Raw genomic sequence first — 21,659 nt, 5'->3', positions numbered from 1 at the left:
TATAGTTTTATTAATTATTAGTGATTTATGTCAGATTCCATCATCCGCAGTATTTTGCTTTTTAAATAGTTTTAATTGTTTTTGCTCCATTAAACCTGCTGAGTGCTGCTCAGAGGTTTTCAGACATGTACAACTTTCAGGTCTGACTCTTTAGTGGAGTCCTGTGGGCTGCAGAGACCTGCTTAACAGGGTTCACCATGAGGATGGGAGGAGTGTTGGGAGGGCAACACCTGGTCAGAATTAGGATGGCATGCAGGAGAAGGCATCGCCGTCAGCACCGTGCAGACAGGCAGCGGGCAAGGGAGGCAGCAGCCATGATTCGTTCATTCTGCACCAGACCAGTGTGCCCGCCGTCTTCACCAGCCTGAATCAGGATTGTGGTTGGCTGCTTGAGGACAAGAGATATCCCCTGTCCACTTGGCTGTTCACTCCACTGCGGAACCCCAGGACAATGCCAGAGCATGCATACAATGACACTCATTGTGCCACCAGGTGCATCATCGAACAGTGCACAGCCATCCTTAAGCACAGGTTCCGGTGCCTGCACTGCTCTAGTGGCACCTTGCAGTACTCTCCTCAACGGGTCTCCATAATCGTCATAGTCTGCTGCACGCTACACAACCTGGCCATCATGAGACAGTCGCTGGAGGTCGAGCCAGCAGTACCACCTGAGGAGGAGGAGGAGAAGGATCCCTGTCACCCCAAAGCTAGGAGGCGTCGACCCATCACCACCCTGGAAGGGCTGGGTACAGACTGGCCAGCTCCCTCCTGGGAGAGTGTGTCCTCACATATATGGAGGTGCCTGATATTTCCCTCCATGCATTATGTACTGCCTGTCTGCCAAGCTCCCCCCGTCAGGAAACAGTATTCTTCGTCTGTCCTCCACACCGTCCATCAGTGTCTCCAGCTCCATATCAGTGAACCTGTTGGCTCTCCTTGCACCAGCCATCCTTCCAAACTTCTTCCCCCACCCCTCAAGGCCTTGCTGCAAACCCTGGCCTTAGCAGCTGGCTCATTAGAAACCCTTACCTAAATGCTGAATTTCTCAGTGGTGTTAAAGCTCAAATTAAGACAGCCACACTGCTGAAAAATCCACTTTGGAAGGGTTCATTAGCGCTGGAAGCCATTTGTTCACTTTTGGAACTGAATATGGGGTGGCCCAGCCACGAAGAAATTTTGGCACTAATGGCCACAAAAAGGTGGGGGAAGCACCAGCTTTCCAACGGTACTGAATTTTGGGCCCTGTGGCTACAAGAGCAGGTCAGAGACTGGGTATTCTCTGGCAAGTGACTAAAGCCTTTCCACTGTCTACAAGGCACAAGTCAGGAGTGTGATGGAATACTCTCCACTTGCCTGGCTGAAAGTGTAGCTCCAACAACACTCTAAGCTCGACACCATTCAGGACAAAGCAACCCACTTGATTCGCACCCCATCCACTACCTTAAACATTCACTCCCTCTGCCACAGGCTGCAATGTGTACCATCTACAAGATGTACTGCAGCACCTCGCCAACGCTTCTTTGACAGTTCCCACAACCTCTACCACCTAGAAGGACAAAGGTAGCAAGCACATGGGAATGCCACCACCTGCAAGTGCCCCTCCAAGTCACAAGTCATCCTGACTTGGACTTATATCGTCGTTCCTTCATTGTTGCTGGGTCAAAATCCTGCAACTCTCCCTAACAGCACTGTGAGAGAACCTTCACCTCAGACTGCAGCAGTACAAGAAGGCAGCACAACACTGCCTACTCAAGGGCAATTGGGGATGGGCAATAAATGTTGGCATTACCAGAATCCCATGAATGAATGAAAATAAAAAATAAGGAAAGAAGTCAAAATACAATTAGGAAGGCAAAGAGAAACTACAAAATTAAATTATCAAGCAATATAAAAAGAAATAGTAAAGTATTTTACAGACACAAATAGCACACGAAAAATCAGGATAGGGATAGGGTCACTAAGGGATTCACATGATAAACTTACAGGTAATGACAGCGAAATGGCAGAAATATTAAATAATTACTTTGCCTTGGTATATACCAGAAAAACTAACATGGTGGACATGACATTAGAAGAGTTCAAAAAGGATATAAAGATATTTAAAATAGAAAGGGGCGGGGTGGGGGGGGGCGTTGTGATAATTGCTAAACTAATCATCAAACTCAGAGGCTGAAACTCCTGGTAAGGATGGATTGCACCTGTGCATAATAAAAGAAGTTTGGGAAGAGTTAGCAGAGGCACTATTGCAAATATATAAAAATTCATTAGAAAATGGAATAGTGCCAGAGTACTGGCAAGTGTGATTCCTATATTTAAATGGGGAGAGGGAACAAGTCCAGCAACTATAGACCAATTAGATTAATGTCTGGTAGGAAAGATAATGAAATCTTTAATCACAGGTGTAACAGAAAAACATCTAGTGCCCAAATTTCCCCAGGAGTTGCTCTGATTTTTTTTGGAGCAACTTGATTTTTCTGGAGTATCTTTTTAGTTGCAATTCTGGCCATTTAATTTGCACCAGTGTAAGTGAGTTAGTTAGGTTTTTTTAGTTTTGCTTTTTTTTCCAAAAGGGGCGTTCCCAGCCACTACCGCCTGTTTTGGCCATTTAAGCGAGTTTGGCCAGCAAATAGTTGCTCCAAACTAACTTAGGCCAGCGTATGTTGGCACTTCTCCCCGCACAGAAAAACCTTACCTAGAGTTAAGGAATTGGCGCAAATAACTACATTTAAAGCACCACCAAGCACCAAACAAAGCACAAAGTAATAAACATTCAATAAAAAGTAAAGAACTGAAGTAAATAATTAAATTAACAAAAAGTACTGAAGTAAATCCTCCCTTCAACTAAACTCGGCAGCGGCTGGCCGTGCGGGGGTCCCTTCGGCCTGGGATAGGGGAGGGAGAATGCGGCATCTGAACGTGGCGGGGAGGGAGGGCGAAGGCGCAACGCGGCAGGCTGGGGGTGGTGGGTGGTGAACATGGCACCTTAACGGGGGAGAGATCCATAGTGGGCCCACCCCAGCCGGTGTGGGAGCACCCCCTGCCAGATCAAAACTCTTTTCACCCCACCACCCCCAATCAAAACTCTTCATCCCCGCCACCCCCCCCAAAAAAAATACTTTTTCTCCTTCCCCCGTAAAAAAACTCTTCTCTCTCTTCTCACCCCCCCCCCCCGAAAAAAACTCTTTCCCTCCCCCCCCCCCAAAAAAAACTCTTCCCCTCCCCTCCCCCCCAAAAAAAACTCTTCCCCTTCTTTCCCCCTCCCCACCAACCTGTCTCTTGTAGTCCTCAGCGCAGGAAGGCAGTGGCCTGGGATAGGGGCGGCAAACTTCGCGTCGTCCCTTCGGCCCGGAGCCAGAACATGCTGGGAGAGCTAAGAACTACTGCGCACGCGCGCAGACTCCACTGCGCATGTGCGCAGCTGCCGGCATTCTTTTAGGCGCAGGGCTGTAGCTCTGCCCACCACACGTTCCGATGCGCTGCGGCAAAAGGCCTAGAACCAATGGGGAGAATACGGAGGTAAGAAATTGGTGCCGTTTCTGTACTACAAAGTCCGGGCACCTCGTGGAGGTGCGCCGTTCTAGCAGAGGGGGCAAACTTGTGCCCCTAGAAACTGAAGATATAATAAAGTGTAGTCAGCATGGATTCCAAAAGAGAAGGTCATGTTTGATCAACCTTATTGAAATATTTGAAGAAGTAACAGAATGGGCCCAAGTTTCCACAGGATAAAAAACGGGCGCCCCTCCGAGCTGGGCGCCCGTTTTTCGCGCCTAAAACGGCGCCAGAAAACAAAGCGCTATTCTCGAGCGCTTTGCAGCTCCTTGTCTGTTTGGCGCGGCGCCCAGGGGGGTGGAGTCTACACTCGCGCTGATTTTGTAAGTGGGAGGGGGCGGGTACTATTTAAATTAGTTTTTTTTCCTGCCGGCAACGCTGCGCGTGCGCGTTGGAGCGTTCGCGCATGCTCAGTGTGAAAAAAACATTGGCACTCGCCCATTTTTGTAGTTCTTTGTAGCTGTTTAATTTTTGAACATTTTTTAATAAAAGCACATTGCCATCAGCACATCAGCACTGAGGCTACCCTTCTCACTGTCTCCTTCCCCTCCCCACCCTCCACGGCAACAAACGGCTGTCTCCTTCCCCTCCCTCCCCTCCGCGTCAACAAACGGCTGTCTCCTTCCCCCTCCCTCCCCTCCGCGGCAACAAACGGCTGTCTCCTTCCTCCTCCCTCCCCTCCGCGGCAACAAACGGCTGTCTCCTTCCCTTCCCTCCCCTCCGCAGCAACAAACGGCTGTCTCCTTCCCCCTCCCTCCCCTCCGCGGTAACAAACGGCTGTCTCCTTCCTCCTCCCTCCCCTCCGCGGCAACAAACGGCTGTCTCCTTCCCTTCCCTCCCCTCCGCGGCAACAAACGGCTGTCTCCTTCCCCCTCCCTTCCCTCCGCGGCAACAAACGGCTGTCTCCTTCTCCTCCCTCCCCTCCGCGGCAACAAACGGCTGTCTCCTTCCCCTCCGCGGCAACAAACGGCTGTCTCCTTCCCCACCCCCGCGGGAACGAACGATGGCTGAAGCACTTTCACATAGGTAGGAAGATGGTTTATTTAATCTTTTCTTTGCTTATAAATGTTTATTCAGGTTGGATTTATTTGTATAATATTTGTAGAAGTATAAATAAGGATTGATTGTAGAATTTAATGACTTCCCTTCTCTTCTCTCTTCCCCCCCCCCCCCCCCCCACCTCGTTCTGGACGCCTAATTTGTAACCTGCGCCTGTTTTTTTAATGAGTAGAACAGGTTTTTTCAATTCTACAAAAATCTTCACTTGCTCCATTCTACTTTAGTTTGGAGTATGTTTTCACTGTGGAAACTTTGAAATCAGGCATCAGTGGCCGGACACGCCCCCTTTTGAAGAAAAAATTCTGTTCCAAAGTAGAACTGTTCTACCTGACTAGAACTGCAGAAAAAAAAATGTGGAGAATTGCGATTTCTAAGATAGTCCGTTCTCCACCAGTTGCTCCTAAAAAATCAGGTGCAAATCATGTGGAAACTTGGGCCCAATGCATTTAGATTTGCAAATAGCCTTCGATAAGTTACCATATTATAGACTCATGATTGAGGTCAGAACAGGTGGAGTTAGGGGACAAATAACAGAATGGATAGCAAGCTGGCTACAAAACAGAAAGCAGAGCAGGGATTAAAGGTAGTTACTCAGATTGGCAAATGGTGGGAAGTGGTGTTCCACAAGGATCGGTGCTGGGACCACTATTGTTCACAACGTACATTAACAATTTTGACTTTGGAATCGGAAGTACAATTTCGAAATTTGCAGATGACCCCAAATTAGGGGATGTACTATGACAAAATACAGGAAGACATTAATATACTTGCAGCATGGGTGTGTAATTGGCTCATGAACTTCAATATAGCTAAATGCGAGGTATTACATTTTGGTAGGAAGAATAAGACAACATACACCTTGGAAAATAAGTGTCTCAATGGGATAGAGAAGGAGGATCTGGGATATAGATACTAAAAGTAGTGACACAGGTTAATAAGGCCATTAAAAAAAAGCAAACAAATCACTGGGGTTCATTTCTAGAGGGATAGGATTAAAAAGCAGAGAAACTATGTTAAACTTGTATAGAACCTTAGTTAGAGCACACTTGGAGGACTGTGAACATTTCTGGTCTCCATATTAAAAAAAAAGGATATAGAGACAGTGGTGAGAGTGCAAAAAAGATTTACTGGAATGATGCCAGAACGGAGAGATTATACCTATTGGAAAAATTCAACAGACTGGATCTGTTTTCTCTAGAAAAGAGCCGAGGGGTGACCTGATAAAAGGTCTTTAAGATTACGAAAGAGTTTGATGGGGTAGATGTAGAGAAGATGATTCCACTTATGGGTGAGACCAGAACTAGGGGCCATACATATAAGATGTCACTAATAAATCCAATAGAGAATTCAGGAAAAACTTCTTTACCCAGAGAGTGGTTAGAATGTGGAACTTGCTACCACAGCGAAATAGCATAGATGCATTCAAGGGGAGGTTAGATAAGCACATGAGATAGAAAGAAATAGAATATGTTGGGGTTGTATAAAATGGGGTAGGAGGAGGCTCATGTGGAGCTTAAACACCGGAATGAACTGTTGGGTCGCATGGCCTGTTTCTGTACTGTGAAAACTTTATAACTTTGTAATTCCTTATTATTTCTTGACTTAACCAAGACAGACTCTGAGCACCACCATCAATTTTAAAACTTTCCTTTCTATGGCTGTAATTGTATTTTTAATTAATCAGGCCATCCCTCCTTTTATTTCTTTCTCTCTTGCCTGAAAATGTTATAGCTGGGAATACTTAGTTCATAGTTCTACTCTGGCACAAGCCAAGATTCCTTCAAGGCTATCAAAGTCAATCCCTCAATTCCAATTAATACTTCCAATTCCTCCAAGTTTATTTCTAATGTGTGCATTTTTATGCATCACTTAAAAACCTAACTTGATTCATATTCATCAGTGTCCTTTTCACTTGTATTTTTACCTCTTTCACCATCCTTCGGAACCTCTTCTCCATTAAATGGCAGAGACATTAAACAAATACTTTGCATCTGTCTTTACGGTAGAAGACACAAAAAACATGAGAAGGTGGGGAACCAATGATCTAGTGTGAATGAGGAACTTGAAGAAATTAGTATTGGTAAAGAAATAGTCGTGGAGGCCCCGACTTGCATGAGAACACCAGCAGCAGGTCGGGGCCATAAAAGGAGCGGCGTGGAGGCATACTACTCCAGGGAGCAGCGCGAGCTGGTGCAGGAGGGCGACGGCAGCGAAGAGTGACGTCATTAAGGTCCAGGTCGGTGATTGGAGCGTGGGCAGATACAGCAGGAGCGGCGAGAGACTCTGGGGAGATGTGATCGGGGCCCAGGGGAGGCGTGAGTTCGGGGCCCAGGGGCAGCATAGGCCAGCCCACACTACGATATGTGTGCGCACTAGGTCCAGCAGAGCTGGTCTCCAGTCGTCTTGGTTAATCCTTGCCACTGGACCAAGACCTAGCTCTGTCAAGCCCGTGTGGTGGCTGGTGTGCAACGGCCACCACACGTTAAAAAAAAATCCACACACAGGCATCTTCCACCCTTGAGGATGTAGTTCGGGTCCTTCATTGAAACACCTGCGAACTTATCCTTTTTTGGCATGGAAGCAAGTCATCCTCGTTTCGAGGGACCGCCTATGATGATGATGAGTACTGGAGAAATTAATGGGACTGAGAACCAACAAATTCCCTGGACTTGATGGCCTATATCCTAAGGATTTGGAAGAGGTGGCTACAGAGATACTGGATGCATGGTTTTGATCTTTCAGAATTCCCTAAAATTTAGAATGCTCCCCCACATGATTGGAAGGTCGCAACTGTAACCCAACTTATTCAAGAAAGGAGGGAGGCAGAAAACGGAGAACAGTTCAGTTAGCCTGACAACAGTCGTAGAGAAAATGCTAGAATCTATTACGTGGTAACAGGGTACTTTTTTTTTTTTAAATCCTAATGTGATTGGGCAGAGTCAACATGGAGTTATGAAAAGGGAATAGTGTTCAACAAATCTGTCGAGTTTTTTGAGGTTATAATAGGGTAGATAATAGGGAACCAGTAGATGTAGTGTATTTGGATCTTCAAACATTACTCTTCCAAACGTACATTCAGCTGCCTAACTTTTTTCTGCCTATATGGCTTAACACATTACACAACTAGTATTCCTGAGAATACGTACCTTCATGTTTTCCTTTTAACTTTCTTCCTCCTCGATTCTCACCATTTGCTGCTCACCCAACTCTCCCAAAAGTCTATCCATATGTTGCTTGATGTCCTTCACTCTGGCATCAGAACTATCTGGAGTCTAAAGTCACCACCACAGACATGCCTATGTGTCCCCATATTATTGAATCTCCCTCTACTTGCACTTGTCTCCTCCGATGTTCGCCTGTCCCTGAGCTAATAACTTGGTCCACATAGTGTCTATCAGTTCTTTTGTTTCCTTCAGAAATGACCTCCAGTACAGAAACAGGCATTATAATTTCAGAGTGACTATTTGCACTAGGTTTTTCTGTGTCCTGCGCATGCGCGCATTGGACTCCGCCCCCTTTTTGAGCATGGGCCCTCGATTCGGTCACGCATGTGCAATGCGACGTATGAAGATGCCAGAAGTCGGATGTAGGGATGCAAGACAGACAGCCGCGTGGAGCTGGAGCTATTTCTAGCTTTTGCATTATTTGGAAAATTTTCACAGCCTTGGGAGAGAAAACATAAAAAAAGGGGGCGGGGGAAGAGAGAGATTCTCGGGGGGGGGGTGGGGCCGGGCCAAGAGAGAGACTGATTGGGGGGGTGGGAGGGGCAGGCAAGAGAGACTGGGGGGGGGCAAGAGAGAGAGAGAGACTGACTCTAGGGGGGAGAGAGAGACAGAGACCTGGGGCGGAGGGAGGGAGGGAGGCCGACAACTCTGGAAGACGGATCACCACCTTCCAACCCCCTTTACACCCACACCCGATTCCTCGGAAAGCTCGGTGCGTGTATGATGAGGGACGTCATTGGTGTGGATGAAATCCGGAAGTCACGACACTTTCACTATTCATTTCATACCTGACAATCTGTTACCCACACACAATGCCCCGTCAATGGTGGGGTGGGGGGTAAGGACGGGGGCAGGGGCTGGGACGGGAGGATTGAACTTGGGCTGACGGGGGGAGGGGGGAAGCTCTCTGGCTCAAATTACTCAGAACTTGGGTGGGCAGTTCCAATTACACATTCCAGAGAAACTTTTGGTGTGGCTTATCCTCCAAGGGAACCAATCAACACACAGATTATGGAGAACCTATCAGAGCATTTTCTAGTGCAACTAGCTGCGTTCTTATAATTTGGGCATGCTAACCGCTTGTTAAGTGAGTAATTCTTTGTACGGTAGCACAGAGGGTGAAAAGGATTACTCCTAAATTTCCATTAGCTTACTTAAAGTTAGACTTCTCCGATTCTGCTTTATTAAGTGAATTCCAAGATTTATTTTTACCTAAAATAGCATGATGCTGTAGCTTCTACAATTTAAAAGTGCATGCTGTTTATAGCACAGATAAAGCATGTGATGTAAAACTTGCTAAGTTTGCAAAGTTCTTAAATTCTTTAAACCTTCATTTCCCTAGTGATCTCTCAGCAGATATAAACAGATTTGAGATAAGTCTCAGTAACAGAACAAAGAAAAGCAAGGATCCTGATATCTGTAAGTATTTTTGACTGCGAGTGGAAGAAGTTTACTTTTCACCCAAAAATTCAGTCCTTGGATTGAGTGTGCATTTTTTGTCACAACATAAAATATTAGCTTGTACCAAGATCCAGCAGTCCTATAACTTAAGAGACCTGTAAGCAGGGTAAGATACCGGAAGAACTGCTCAGTAAGGTGACCATTGTTTGTGAAGCAAATGGGGGGAGAGAGAGATGTGTAGTAGACAAAGGTGAGTGACAGAGTTTTGAAAAAGTTGGAGAATGCAAAATTGAGCTCAGAAGTAGAGCTGCAATCTTTTGCCAAGTCCAAGTCTGGAAAGATGACAAGGTTAGGGGTTGAACTTAGGAAATACTGCATTAACATTAATTTCTTTCTCCTCTGTTTTTGTCTACTTCTCTTTCACTCTCATGGTCATTTTGTTTTGATCTATCATTCTCTCACACCCATGCTTGCTTGCTGGCTCAGTCACTCATTGTCCTCTGCATGTCCATCAATTTATTCTTTTTCTTTTCTCACTAAATTAATCATATGCTATCTTTGGTGCCTACTCTCTCATTCAGGCAATCATGTGTGTGCTCTCACAGCGCTCTGCTTCATGTGTACTTTTTTGCTCATTCTCTTTCTTTGTCATTCTGACTCACCAATGTGCACTCTTTCCCATACCCAAATCTGTCATCTTTCTTCTACCCCCACAAAAATTTGAGAGTTTCAGCGGCAATGAGGTTATGTTAGTGTTGCAGTCAAGTGATTTGCGGAAAATAGGTGATCTTGTTGACAGTTAGAATGTGGAAACATAGAAAATAGGTGCAGGAGTAGGCCATTCGGCCCTTCTAGCCTGCACCGCCATTCAATGAGTTCATGGCTGAACATTCAACTTCAGTACCCCATTCCTGCTTTCTCGCCATACCCCTTGATCCCCCTAGTAGTAAGGACCTCATCTAACTCCTTTTTGAATATATTTAGTGAATTGGCCTCAACAACTTTCTGTGGTAGAGAATTCCACAGGTTCACCACTCTCTGGGTGAAGAAGTTCCTCCGCATCTCGGTCCTAAATGGCTTACCCCTTATCCTTAGACTGTGACCTCTGGTTCTGGACTTCCCCAACATTGGGAACATTCTTCCTGCATCTAACCTGTCTAACCCCGTCAGAATTTTAAATATTTCTATGAGGTCCCCTCTCATTCTTCTGAATTCCAGTGAATACAAGCCCAGTTGATCCAGTCTTTCTTGATAGGTCAGTCCCGCCATCCCGGGAATCAGTCTGGTGAACCTTCGCTGCACTCCCTCAATAGCAAGAATGTCCTTCCTCAGGTTAGGAGACCAAAACTGTACACAATACTCCAGGTGTGGCCTCACCAATGCCCTGTACAACTGTAGCAACACCTCCCTGCCCCTGTACTCAAATCCCCTCGCTATGAAGGCCAACATGCCATTTGCTTTCTTAACCGCCTGCTGCACCTGCATGCCAACCTTCAATGATGTACCACGACACCCAGGTCTCGTTGCACCTCCCCTTTTCCTAATCTGTCACCATTCAGATAATAGTCTGTCTCTCTGTTTTTACCACCAAAGTGGATAACCTCACATTTATCCACATTATACTTCAGTTTGAAGCTCAGCTTGCAAACAGACCTGGGAGGGGGATAGAATTGAAGGCTAGGGTGCTCAGTTTTTGGTGGATGGCAAACCGGATGATTCAGTCTTGCTTATGTTCAGCTGAAGAAAGTTATGGAACATCCAGAACTTGATGCCAAAATATTTCCTCTGTATTGATAACAGTTTTGAATTAATCTGTTGAAAATTAAAGATTTGAACTGGACTAACATGAACTTTTGTTTTTCAGTATTCATGCGCTGTCAGTTGAGTAGGTTACAGAAAGGGCAGCTGATCGATGAATGGTTCCCTCTCAGTTCACATTTTCCACTAAAAGGAATTGAACCTGGTTCTCTACGTGTAAGAGCACGATATTCGTTGGAAAAAATCATGCCGGAAGAGGAATACAGTGAGTTCAAAGAGGTATTGCATTTCTTTGTTTTTAGTGCTCTATGTATTCATAGTGTTGTGCAATTTTTAATCAAAGAATTGGCCATCAACATCTATCAAATATTAATAATCAAGTGTACTGACAACATTTCTAAGGAATCGTTTGTACCTATAGGTGGCACCACGGGCATAATGTTCTATGAAAAGGCCTGAACAAACAGACTAAACTAATTGTATAATACCTTGGCACTGTGCACAGTTCTGTTCTACATATTACAAAAAGAATATAGAGGCACTGGAGAAGATGCAAAAAAAAAGAAAAGATTTACAAGAATGGTACCAGAACTGAGAGGTTATAACTAACACGATAAACTAAACATACTGGAGTACTTTTCTGTAGAAAAAAGAAGACTGAGGGCTGACCTAATAGAGTTTTTAAAAAAGAAATTGAATAAAAGGCCCTTTAAATTTAAATGCACCGAACCTGCTATCTGCAAAACTTTAAACAAAATAATGCCTGGATTCCTCAGAGCATGACTGGTTAACCAAGGACACGCCCAACGGTGAATAGAAAAGCAAGTTAGAAAACCTCATCCCCGTTGAAACAAAAATAATGACCTATTACTCAGGCCCAAATTAACTCCTATCTCATCCATTGCAACAAAATTCAACTCAAACAACCCTCACTACCCAGGCTGAGGCAAAACTGTCGTCCTCCTCTCCTTGCCCTTTTCCTTTTCCTCCCCTTGTCCGCTATCGTCTTCCCCTCCACCACTTTCCTTTTTTTTGGTTCTGTCTGGTGTGCCCCTTTTAAATTTCCTTCTCTCAGATGGTCTTCTCTTCTCCACCCCGCCCCCCCCCCCCCCACCCCAAGCTCGAGAGAATGAATGGCCTGCTCCTGTACCTTTGTTTAATTTTTTATTTCTCACCTGTATCAATTATTTTTTTCTGTTTTACCCAGAAATAATGACAGCTCCTGACAAAGTCTCGATTATTTAGTTTTGCTCTGTTCTCTGTCTTGTTCTCTGCCTATGTGACTGGATGCTGCTGGATTTAGTTTAAGATTGCAGGAGCATTCTAGAAAAGTGCCCAGGTGATTGACTAGAAGTAAATTTTGGTTAACTAGCAGTATAATTTTAACCATTAGTATGCCACGAATGAATTTATTCATCCAGGCACACTTTGTCTAGGCTCTGTACATGAGTATACTCATTAATCAGCAGCTCCTTTCATATCCCATGAAGCATTAGCAGTTCCCCTTCCAAATTTAGTCTGAATTAATTTTAAATGAATTTGTGCATTGAGTAGCTATGCCGTGAGACCAACAAAATTTTGCAGTGCTTTTAAAGTAGAAATAGTCCCAAAATGCATCTAGGAAGGAAGAAACTGGATACTGAGCCAAAAGAGAGGGAGGTGGAAAGGTTTAGAGAGGGAATTCTAATGTTGTGCCTAGGTGGCTTAAGGCACAACCTTCAATAACATGAAGGAGGATGGGGGGACCACAAGAGTCCAGAGTCAGTGGAACAGCGCATTTGGGGTTTGGGTATAATGCTCGAGGTTTGAGATTAGATGGGGCATAGCCATGGAGGGATTTAAAGATATGGGTGAGGGGTTTAAATTTGAAGCACTGGGGGATGGTTAGCAAGGACTGAAGTAATGCGTGACATAGTGCAAGATATGATAAGGACAGTGCAGTTTTGGGTGAGCTGTAGTTTACGAAGGATGGTGTATGGGAGGCCAGACTGGAGAGCTTTGGAATGGTTGTGTCTGGGAGTGACAAAGACTTGGATGAATGTTTCAGTGGCAGATGAGCTGCAGTCGGGAGTGAAGGTGGATTATATGGAAGTAGATGGTCATTGTGATGGCGAGGATATGTGGTCGGAAGTTGAACTCAAGATTGAATAGGTTAGGAACAGTCTGGTTCAACTTGAGTCAGTGTTTGGGTAGGGAGGTGGAGTCGATGGCCGGGGTATAGACTTTGTGGCGGGTGACAAAGACAATGGTTTTGGTCTTTCCAATGTTTAGCTGGAGGAAATTGCAGCTTGTTCAAAACTAGAAACCAAGAAAGTTCCCGGTTTGATCCCTGCCTTGTACTAAATTAGCTGATCTTAGTGGAGTGGTGGTAGGGCTACTACAATTACACCCAGAATTCCTGAATTGAATTAGTCTGAGTTCCCACTGTTGATCACTCCCCAGTGCCCACTGCAGCATTGTACATATGTGGATATCCGTTAAGAGATTTGGTTTCAATTCCAGGTACACACTACTCCTAAGGCAAGAAAAATATCTTTATTCCCTCAATTACCACATAAAAATAGAAATACAGTTATTTCAAAGGGAGGAGGAATCACCTGGGACACTGTCCTTTAAGAAATGTAAATAATTGGTATTTCTGCATCACTGTTATCCTCTTGGAAAAACAGCTTAATCAGGTCTAGCTTGGTGAACTTCAATTCTGAAGCTTCTGGTTAATGCTAGCTTCTGACATCAAATTTGTATTATGGATCCTTCCCAGTACCAGACCTTCACATCAAACTTAATTAACTTCCATCATGTTTCCACAGAATTTTAAAGTCTACATAAACTTAGTGTTCTTATTAAGCTTATATTAAAAGGTATGTTGCATTCTGTTCAATTTATCATCTTCAAATATTTCATTTTTAGCTTATTCTTCAGAAAGAATTCCATGTGATTTATGCCTTATCCCATGTGTGTGGTCAGGATCGCACATTATTGGCCAGTATTCTACTGAGAATTTTTCGGCATGAGAAGCTTGAGTCACTGTTACTACGAATACTAAATGACAGAGAAATTAGCATGGAAGGTAGGCCTACTATACCTAAATCACTAATCTATTCATTATAGGTTCCTTATCGGATTAAATACATTTGTTATGTACATTCATTTGGTCAGTGTAAAGCACTTTGAGACATTTTCTTGTACATGACGTGTGCTGTTTTTAAAAAAAAAAATGCAAGTTGCTGTTGTATTTTCAATTGAGTACGTTTGAATTTATAGCTTAGTTTAAACTTAGTTTTAAACTACTTTTTTAATGGCTAAATCTTAAAGATCACAATTTTACTGTTCCAGCTTGCTGCTCCTGCTCCACAGCTCTCAGCTGAGTGAAGGTCACACTTTTTACATAATGGAAGGTGCACATTGTGACTTTCATTGAACTGAGCTACAAACTTGGAACAGTAAATGCTATTGGTAAGATCAATCTCGACCTTGGGTGCTGAGGGAGTGCTGCAATGTTGGAGGTGCCGTCTTTCGGATGAGACGTTAAACAGAGGCCCCGTCTGTTCTCTCAAGTGGATGTAAAAGATCCCATGGCACTATTTCGAAGAAGAGCAGGGGAGTTATCCCCGGTGTCCTGGCCAATATTTATCCCTCAATCAACATAACACAAAAACAGACTATCTGGTCATTATCACAATGCTGTTTGTGGGAGCTTGCTTATGCACAAATTAGCTGCCGCGTTTCCCACATTACAACAGTGACTACACTCCGAAAAGTACTTCATTGGCTGTAAAGCACTTTGAGACGTCCGGATTCCGGACGACTCTGCCGCCAATCGGTCCGGATTCCAGAACTCCTCAACCTGTATACAATCTTGCATTGAGTCATGTCCTGTGCAAGCGTTAAAAGAAAGACTTGGCTTTACATAGCGCCTTTCACGACCATCGGACATCTCAAAGCACTTTACAGCCAATGAAGTACTTTTTGGAGTGTAGTCACTGCTGCGCCTCACCGCTGCCTGACCTCTGGCCTGGCCGCCTGCCCGACCTCTGGCCTGGCCTCCTGCCCGACCTCTGGCCTGGCCTGGCCGCCTGTCCGACCTCTGGCCTGGCCGGCCTGCCTGACCTCTGGCCTGGCCGGCCTGCCCGACCTCTGGCCTGGCCGGCCCGCCCGACCTCTGGCCTGGCCGGCCCGCCCGACCTCTGGCCTGGCCGGCCCGCCCGACCTCTGGCCTGGCCTGGCCGGCCCGCCCGACCTCTGGCCTGGCCGGCCCGCCCGACCTCTGGCCTGGCCGGCCCGCCCGACCTCTGGCCTGGCCTGGCCGGCCCGCCCGACCTCTGGCCTGGCCGGCCCGCCCGACCTCTGGCCTGGCCTGGCCGGCCCGCCCGACCTCTGGCCTGGCCTGGCCGGCCCGCCCGACCAGTTCTTCGCGAGCACTCCCTCCCTCTTTCTGACGTTCTGAAATCCAGAAATACCCGAACCTGGGCTCGGGTATTTCTGATTTCGTGACGTCAGAAAGGCGTTCCGGATTTTGTGTTTTGCCAGATTTTGGACCGGTATCGGTCCCGAGGGTTCCAGATTTGGGAAGCTGCACCTGTACCACCTAATTTTCAAGGCTTGGTTTTCTTCCGAGCAGGTGTCCCAGCATGACGCTGTATCAACGACTGACATGGATCTTTCAGGGATCTTGGCTGAAGATCCCCTCCAGAGCACAGTGTTGCAGCAAATGTCCTTTCAGTCTCTTGTGTGTAGAATCTTGAGCTGATCTGCTTGGCTGCATTTTTCGGGCTTCCCTCTAGAAATGCAGTAGCAGCTTTTACAGATGTCCTTCGATGGCTAGCAAATCTTTGATAGATAAGTAGAGGAGTTGCTGGAAGATTACAAGTGCCACCAACAGAACCAGTGGGCCATTCTTAAATTGCCACAAAGAAGGAGAATCTTCCATCACAGTAATAGCTCCTCATTAACAATTTTTTGTGGCAGCTGTATTGAGACTTGAAGTGGAGAGTTGGACAGAAGTCTTGCAGAGCAGTTGGTACTAAACTCATGTCCAGCTTAATTGTTCCCTCTTCCCTCCCCCCCCCCCCCCACCCCGGGCCAAAGCCATGTAGGGGACATTTGTTCTGGGATTCAGAAGACTTTCGGCAAAGGGATACCATCTATATTTCTGAGTGGAAATTCTGTGTTTTTGAAATGTGGTCCAGTGTCTCAGTTGGTGACAATAGTGACCAAGTTAGATGGTTTGTGTGTGGTAATTATTCAAGTGCATCAGCTCAAGAAAAAGCTGCTCTTGTTACTTTTTAGTTCCCAAAAAGTTAAGAGGATACCTTCTCATTTGTGATCTAAACAATACTGAATTGGTTCCTTCACGTGAAACTGCTCAAGCTGGTAACATAACTCTGGTCGTTCGGATGTTATGTTTAGCATTAGATTTTGAAGAATACCTGCTTTTACCGTGGCACTTTCAGACCAGTGTCTTGGATTTATCTTTCTGACAAGCCTACTTACCTTCATTCTTTCCTCAACCCCAGAATGTTCAGGAAATGCTTATCTATAATAAAAGAACACGACAATGTGATGTTTGCATATCTATCTATACTTTAACAAATTGTTTGAGAGTTTCCTATCGAGAGACCACTCGGGCAGCTGTCTAGCTGTTACTTGCCATTTTCCAGGAGTTGAACATTATTATCCATCGCAAGGAGCATCATCTCGAGCCAAATCTGTGTTGTGATGACTATTATTTCAAATTTACAGTAACAACTTGAATTCAGAAACCTGATACCAAACTAGGTCGGGTAGTTGCATCTGAGGAGGCACCCCAGAAATTGCAGAATGAATTGGACAAAATATGTAAATAGGCAGAACAATGGCAGTTAAATAGCACTGTATACAAGAAGAAAAATGGTTGGCGTATATAAAATAGCATTTAAATAGCTACAGATTAAATGGAAATGAACCTAGGAGTCTGTAAAATTAGCAATCAATAGGTCCAACCAGTGTAGACTAGCAATCAACAAAGCTAATAGAACATTGGACAATGTAACTAAAACAGCAGAATGCAAGTCCGAGGAAATTGTCATCAAAGTTTCCAGTTCTGGTCCCCAAGACCCAGGGGAAGACAATTCAATTTGATGCTGCAATGGAGGAATTTGGGGTCTTTATGGAGGAATGAACTAAGAATGGCTGAATGGCTTTCCTCATCTGCCACTATCTTGTACCATCAACAGGCTCCAATTGTCAATAGTGTGTTTTTAGCCCGAGTCACTTTCAGTACATCTCTAGACAGCCAGCCTTGTATATTAACATTGCTGGGAGTTACTATGCTTTAACAACAGTGGGCTGGATTTATGATTGGAAGCTGTTTTTGTTAAGCTGGAAATTTCTGTCAACAATCCATTTTAGCAAAGTAATGTTTTTTTTAAATCAACTTCGTGAGTTTGAGGGTTTGTTGAAATTTTATCTTGCAAAAGCATATCTATGAATTCAACGCAGGATCCTACACTCGTCCTGCCTTCTCTGCTTCACAGGTTTAGAATTTGGCAAAAAGTGGCAACACCTACATTTTTAACATATTATTTGTGACTTTCCTTCAGATGAATCTACCACTCTCTTCCGTGCCACAACCTTGGCAAGCACACTTATGGAACAATACATGAAATCAACAGCAACACCATTCATTCATCATGCTCTGAAAGAAACCATCCTAAAGATAATGGAGAGTAAGCAGTCATGTGAGGTAAGGTACTGGACTATTATAAAGATTGCAGTAGCAAGGGCTAGGCTAATATATTTGAGTGCATTTATATTACAATTTTAATATCAATAAGTAGCATTTTCCATTTTACATCAACACTAAAAGTTGAAGTGTATATCTGGAGTTGGGGCCCAACTTGACTTTGAGGAGAATCTGTACAAGACTCCCTAGAGGAGGAAGTCTTGACTCCTTTCAATTTCACATCATATGGGATATAAATGCAGTTCAATATCAAACCACGTGTAAAAAGTGACCGGCGAGTGCCTAGATCAGTGGTTCTCAAACTGGGGTCTGTAGAGACTTCCCAGGGGGTCTGCGGAGGAAAAAACCCATTGGTGATCAAGAGCAAGTCGGTGCAGAGCGGTGGGGCACGCTAAATGGGGCAGGAATGCAGTGGTGGCAGCTGCTGTGCGCTGCAGGAAGAAGAAGAAGAGGAGAAGGAGGGAGGGAAAAAGACTGCTGCTGTGGATTTTTGCCGGTCTCAACTGGTGACTGTCCGGATTTGAATGTTTCACCATTGCGATGTTCACTTGTGCTAAAGTGATATCGGCTGCAGCAGTGGCTCGCAATGGATCTGGAGCTCTTTGTAGACCATTTTCCAGCTCAGTCTGGAAAATGTCCCCCAGTTCCACTGAGCCTTGCACTGTCTGCAAGTGACCAGTCCTCACTTTTGCTGTTGAGAGGTATACAAATGCTGGAGCTGCCATAGTAGGAGTGGCTAGTTCTGGTGCTGGTATTGGAACAATTTTTGGTAGCCTTATTATTGGCTATACCTGAAATCCTTCTCTAAAGCAGCAGTTTTTCTCAAACTATCTTTGGATTTGTCCTCTCTGAAGCTATGGCACTCTTCTGTTTCATGGTTGCTTTCCTGATTTTGTTTGCTATGTAAAATTTGCTGATGAACAGAATGACCTAATTAAGTACAAATTTAATTAATATTTCACTGGCTCCCACACATTTATGTTGGTGTTTGGGAATGTACATTTCCCAAATCTATTGTCAAATGTTCCAATAAATCCTAATACAAGAAAAAAATACTTTTTTTTGCAATGCAACTGCCAGCAACAGAAGTGTGAGGTGGAAAAGCGCAGGGCCAGCTATTCGGAGAGGAGCCGACCATCTGTAACAAAGATCCCGTCCCAACTACCAGCCGGCTACAGCAGCGCCGGTCTATGGCCAAAAAAAACAGACTGCCTAAGTTGAACATAAATTACATTAGATCTGTCTTTCCACGGTCAAGGGCTGGCCAAGGAGCAAATCTGTGCAGCACTTGAATACACTGAATAACCAATGCATTTGTAATTTAAAAAAATCAATGCTTTAAAATCAGTCATTTTATACATACATACTTGAAGGTTTAACTCTGACAGTGAAACAGATTAGTGCCTGGCTGAAAGCTGGATGCAAACTATGCACCCTAAAAGTGAACTGGAAGTATACAGAGTTAGATGTGGACTTCACTTTTCACCTTCATTGTCTATTTTAGGTTTTACTTTTAATGGCTGGAAATTGAAAATCAATGGACATAATACCCACCAGATTGTGGCAGTACATCAGAAGCATTTTGTGTAAAATCTAATTTTCAAAAATACCAATACTGGATTGGAGTTGGACTCTTAACTATAGCCCTATAATTGAGGAATAGAACAAACTTGTTTAAACTTGAATTTAATCCAAAACATACAAGTAATCCATAACCATGTCATATTTCCCGTGGACAAAATATTGGAAGGATTTGAAGGATCAGTGTTAGTCTCTTAATTTCCAATGAAATACGAACTCCGATGATAGTTTTAACTTTTTAATCTTGGCAGAGAGCAACAAACTGCTTGGCTTCAAGCCAGGTCTTTGTTCTTACTGAGACACATGGTCAAAATGGCTGTATTTATGCCTGGTCAATTTACAGAAAAGAACGCGCCTTCTTTGACATTGGCTCAATTGAAAGTCTTTTAACGTTTTATTGGCTCGCTAGCCAAGGTCGGAAAATGTCAAGTTGATTGATGAGTTAATGCAACATGCCGAACTGCATGTAGCAGCCTTGACTTGGGGGTCTGTGAATTTTCAGTCTGTCTAAATGAGCCCGTTTGAATACTCTATCAATCAGTTTTCACTGAATCCAATCATAATTTGTTGACATAGTTTTGTGACTGCTAGAAACATTTTGCTATATTTTTGTTTTCTAATTTCTTTTCATACATAAACATTAATGCATTGTTTAGAGACCATCTTGTTTCCCAACAAATTGTCTGTTTCAATTTATGCCACGTGAACTGCGAAAAATAATATAATAAGCCTCTGATTTACAGCTAAATCCTTCCAAACTTGAAAAAAATGAAGATGTGAACACTAATTTGGCCCACCTACTGGCTCTCCTATCCGAATTGGTGGAGAAGATTTTCATGGCTGCAGAAGAACTGCCTCAGTAAGTAACACAATATGTAGCTGTATATTGTTGACAAAAAATGTTAAACATCTCAAATTTGCTATTACACTGTTGTAATGATAACATAAGAAATAGGAGCAGGATTACGCCATTCGGCCCCTCGGGCCTGCTCCGCCATTCAATAAGAACTTGAATGATCTGATCATGGACTCAGCTCCACTTCCCTACCTGCTCCCATAATCTTTTACTCCCTTGTTACTCAAAAATCTGTCTATCTCCTCCTTAAATATATTCAATGACCCAGCCTCCACAGCTCTCTGGAGCAGAGAATTCCATAGATTTACAACCCTCTGAGAAGAAATTCCTCCTCATTTCAGTGTTAAATGGGCGGCGCCTTATTCTAAAACACTGTCCCCTAGTTTTAGTTTCCCCGATGAGTGGAAATATCCTCTCTGTATCCATCTTGTCGAGCCCCCTCATTATCTTATCTGTTTCGATAAGATCACCTCTCATTCTTCTGAACTCCAATGTGTATAGGCCCAACCTAAACCTGTCTTCATAAGTCAACTTCCTCATCTCCGGAATCAACCTAATGAACCTTCTCTGAATAGCTTCCACTGCAAGTATATCTTTCCTTAAATACGGAGACTAAAACTGTATGCAGAACTCCAGGTGTGGCCTCACCAATACCCTGTACAGTTGTAGCAGGATTCTCTGCTTTTATACTCTATCCCCCTTGCAATAAAGGCCAACATTCCACTTGCCTTTCTGATTAGTTGCTGTACCTGTATACAAACGCTTTGTGTTTCATGCACAAGGACCCCCAGGTCTCTCTGTACTGCAGCACTTTGCAATTTTTCTCCATTTAAATTATAATTTGCTTTTCTACTATTTCTGCCAAAGTGGATAACCTCACATTTTCCCACATTGTACTTCATCTGCCAAATGTTTGCCTACTCACTTAGCCTGTCTATATCCCTTTGTAGATTTTTTGTGTCCTCCTCACAATTTGCTTTCCCACCCATCTTTGTATCATCAGCAAACTTGGCTACATTACGCTTGGTCCCTTCATCCAAGTCATTAATATTGATTGTAAATAGCTGAGGACCCAGCACCAATTCCTGCGGCACCCCACTAGTCACTGTTTGCCAGCCGGAAAATGATCCATTTATCCCGACTCTGTTTTCTGTTGTTAAACCAATCCTCTATCCATGCTAATGTATTACCTCCAACCCCGTGAGCTTTTATCTTGTGCAGTAACCTCTTGCATGGCACCTTATCGAATGCCTTCTGGAAATCCAAATATACCACATCCATTGGTTCCCCTTATTCATCCTGCTCGTTACATCCTCAAAGAACTCCAGCAAATTTGTCAAACATGATTACCCTTTCATAATGCTGACTCTGCTTAAATGAATCATGCTTTTCCAACTGTCCTGCTACTGCTTCTTTTAATAATGGACTCCAACATCATCATCATCATCATCATCATAGGCGGTCGCTCAAAACGAGGATGACTTGCTTCCAAAAAGAGGACGAGTTC

General features: G+C 44.2%; 1 protein-coding gene across 3 annotated transcripts in view; it reads left to right on the top strand.

Annotated features, from left to right (window-relative positions):
* Nucleotides 1-21,659, top strand: part of LOC139267267 (ras GTPase-activating protein 1-like) — a 237,031-nt gene that overhangs the window by 164,733 nt on the left and 50,639 nt on the right. For all 3 annotated transcript variants that reach the window (XM_070885318.1, XM_070885309.1, XM_070885326.1), the window contains exons 15-19: nt 9,175-9,251; nt 11,098-11,270; nt 13,902-14,061; nt 17,573-17,715; nt 20,040-20,155. In XM_070885318.1, the coding sequence (XP_070741419.1) occupies nt 9,175-9,251; nt 11,098-11,270; nt 13,902-14,061; nt 17,573-17,715; nt 20,040-20,155 (669 nt within the window). The remainder of the gene's footprint in view (nt 1-9,174; nt 9,252-11,097; nt 11,271-13,901; nt 14,062-17,572; nt 17,716-20,039; nt 20,156-21,659) is intronic.

The sequence above is a fragment of the Pristiophorus japonicus genome, chromosome 1, assembly GCF_044704955.1.
Source record: "Pristiophorus japonicus isolate sPriJap1 chromosome 1, sPriJap1.hap1, whole genome shotgun sequence".
Lineage (NCBI taxonomy): Eukaryota > Metazoa > Chordata > Chondrichthyes > Pristiophoridae > Pristiophorus > Pristiophorus japonicus.
This window is presented reverse-complemented; position numbering and strand designations above follow the sequence as displayed.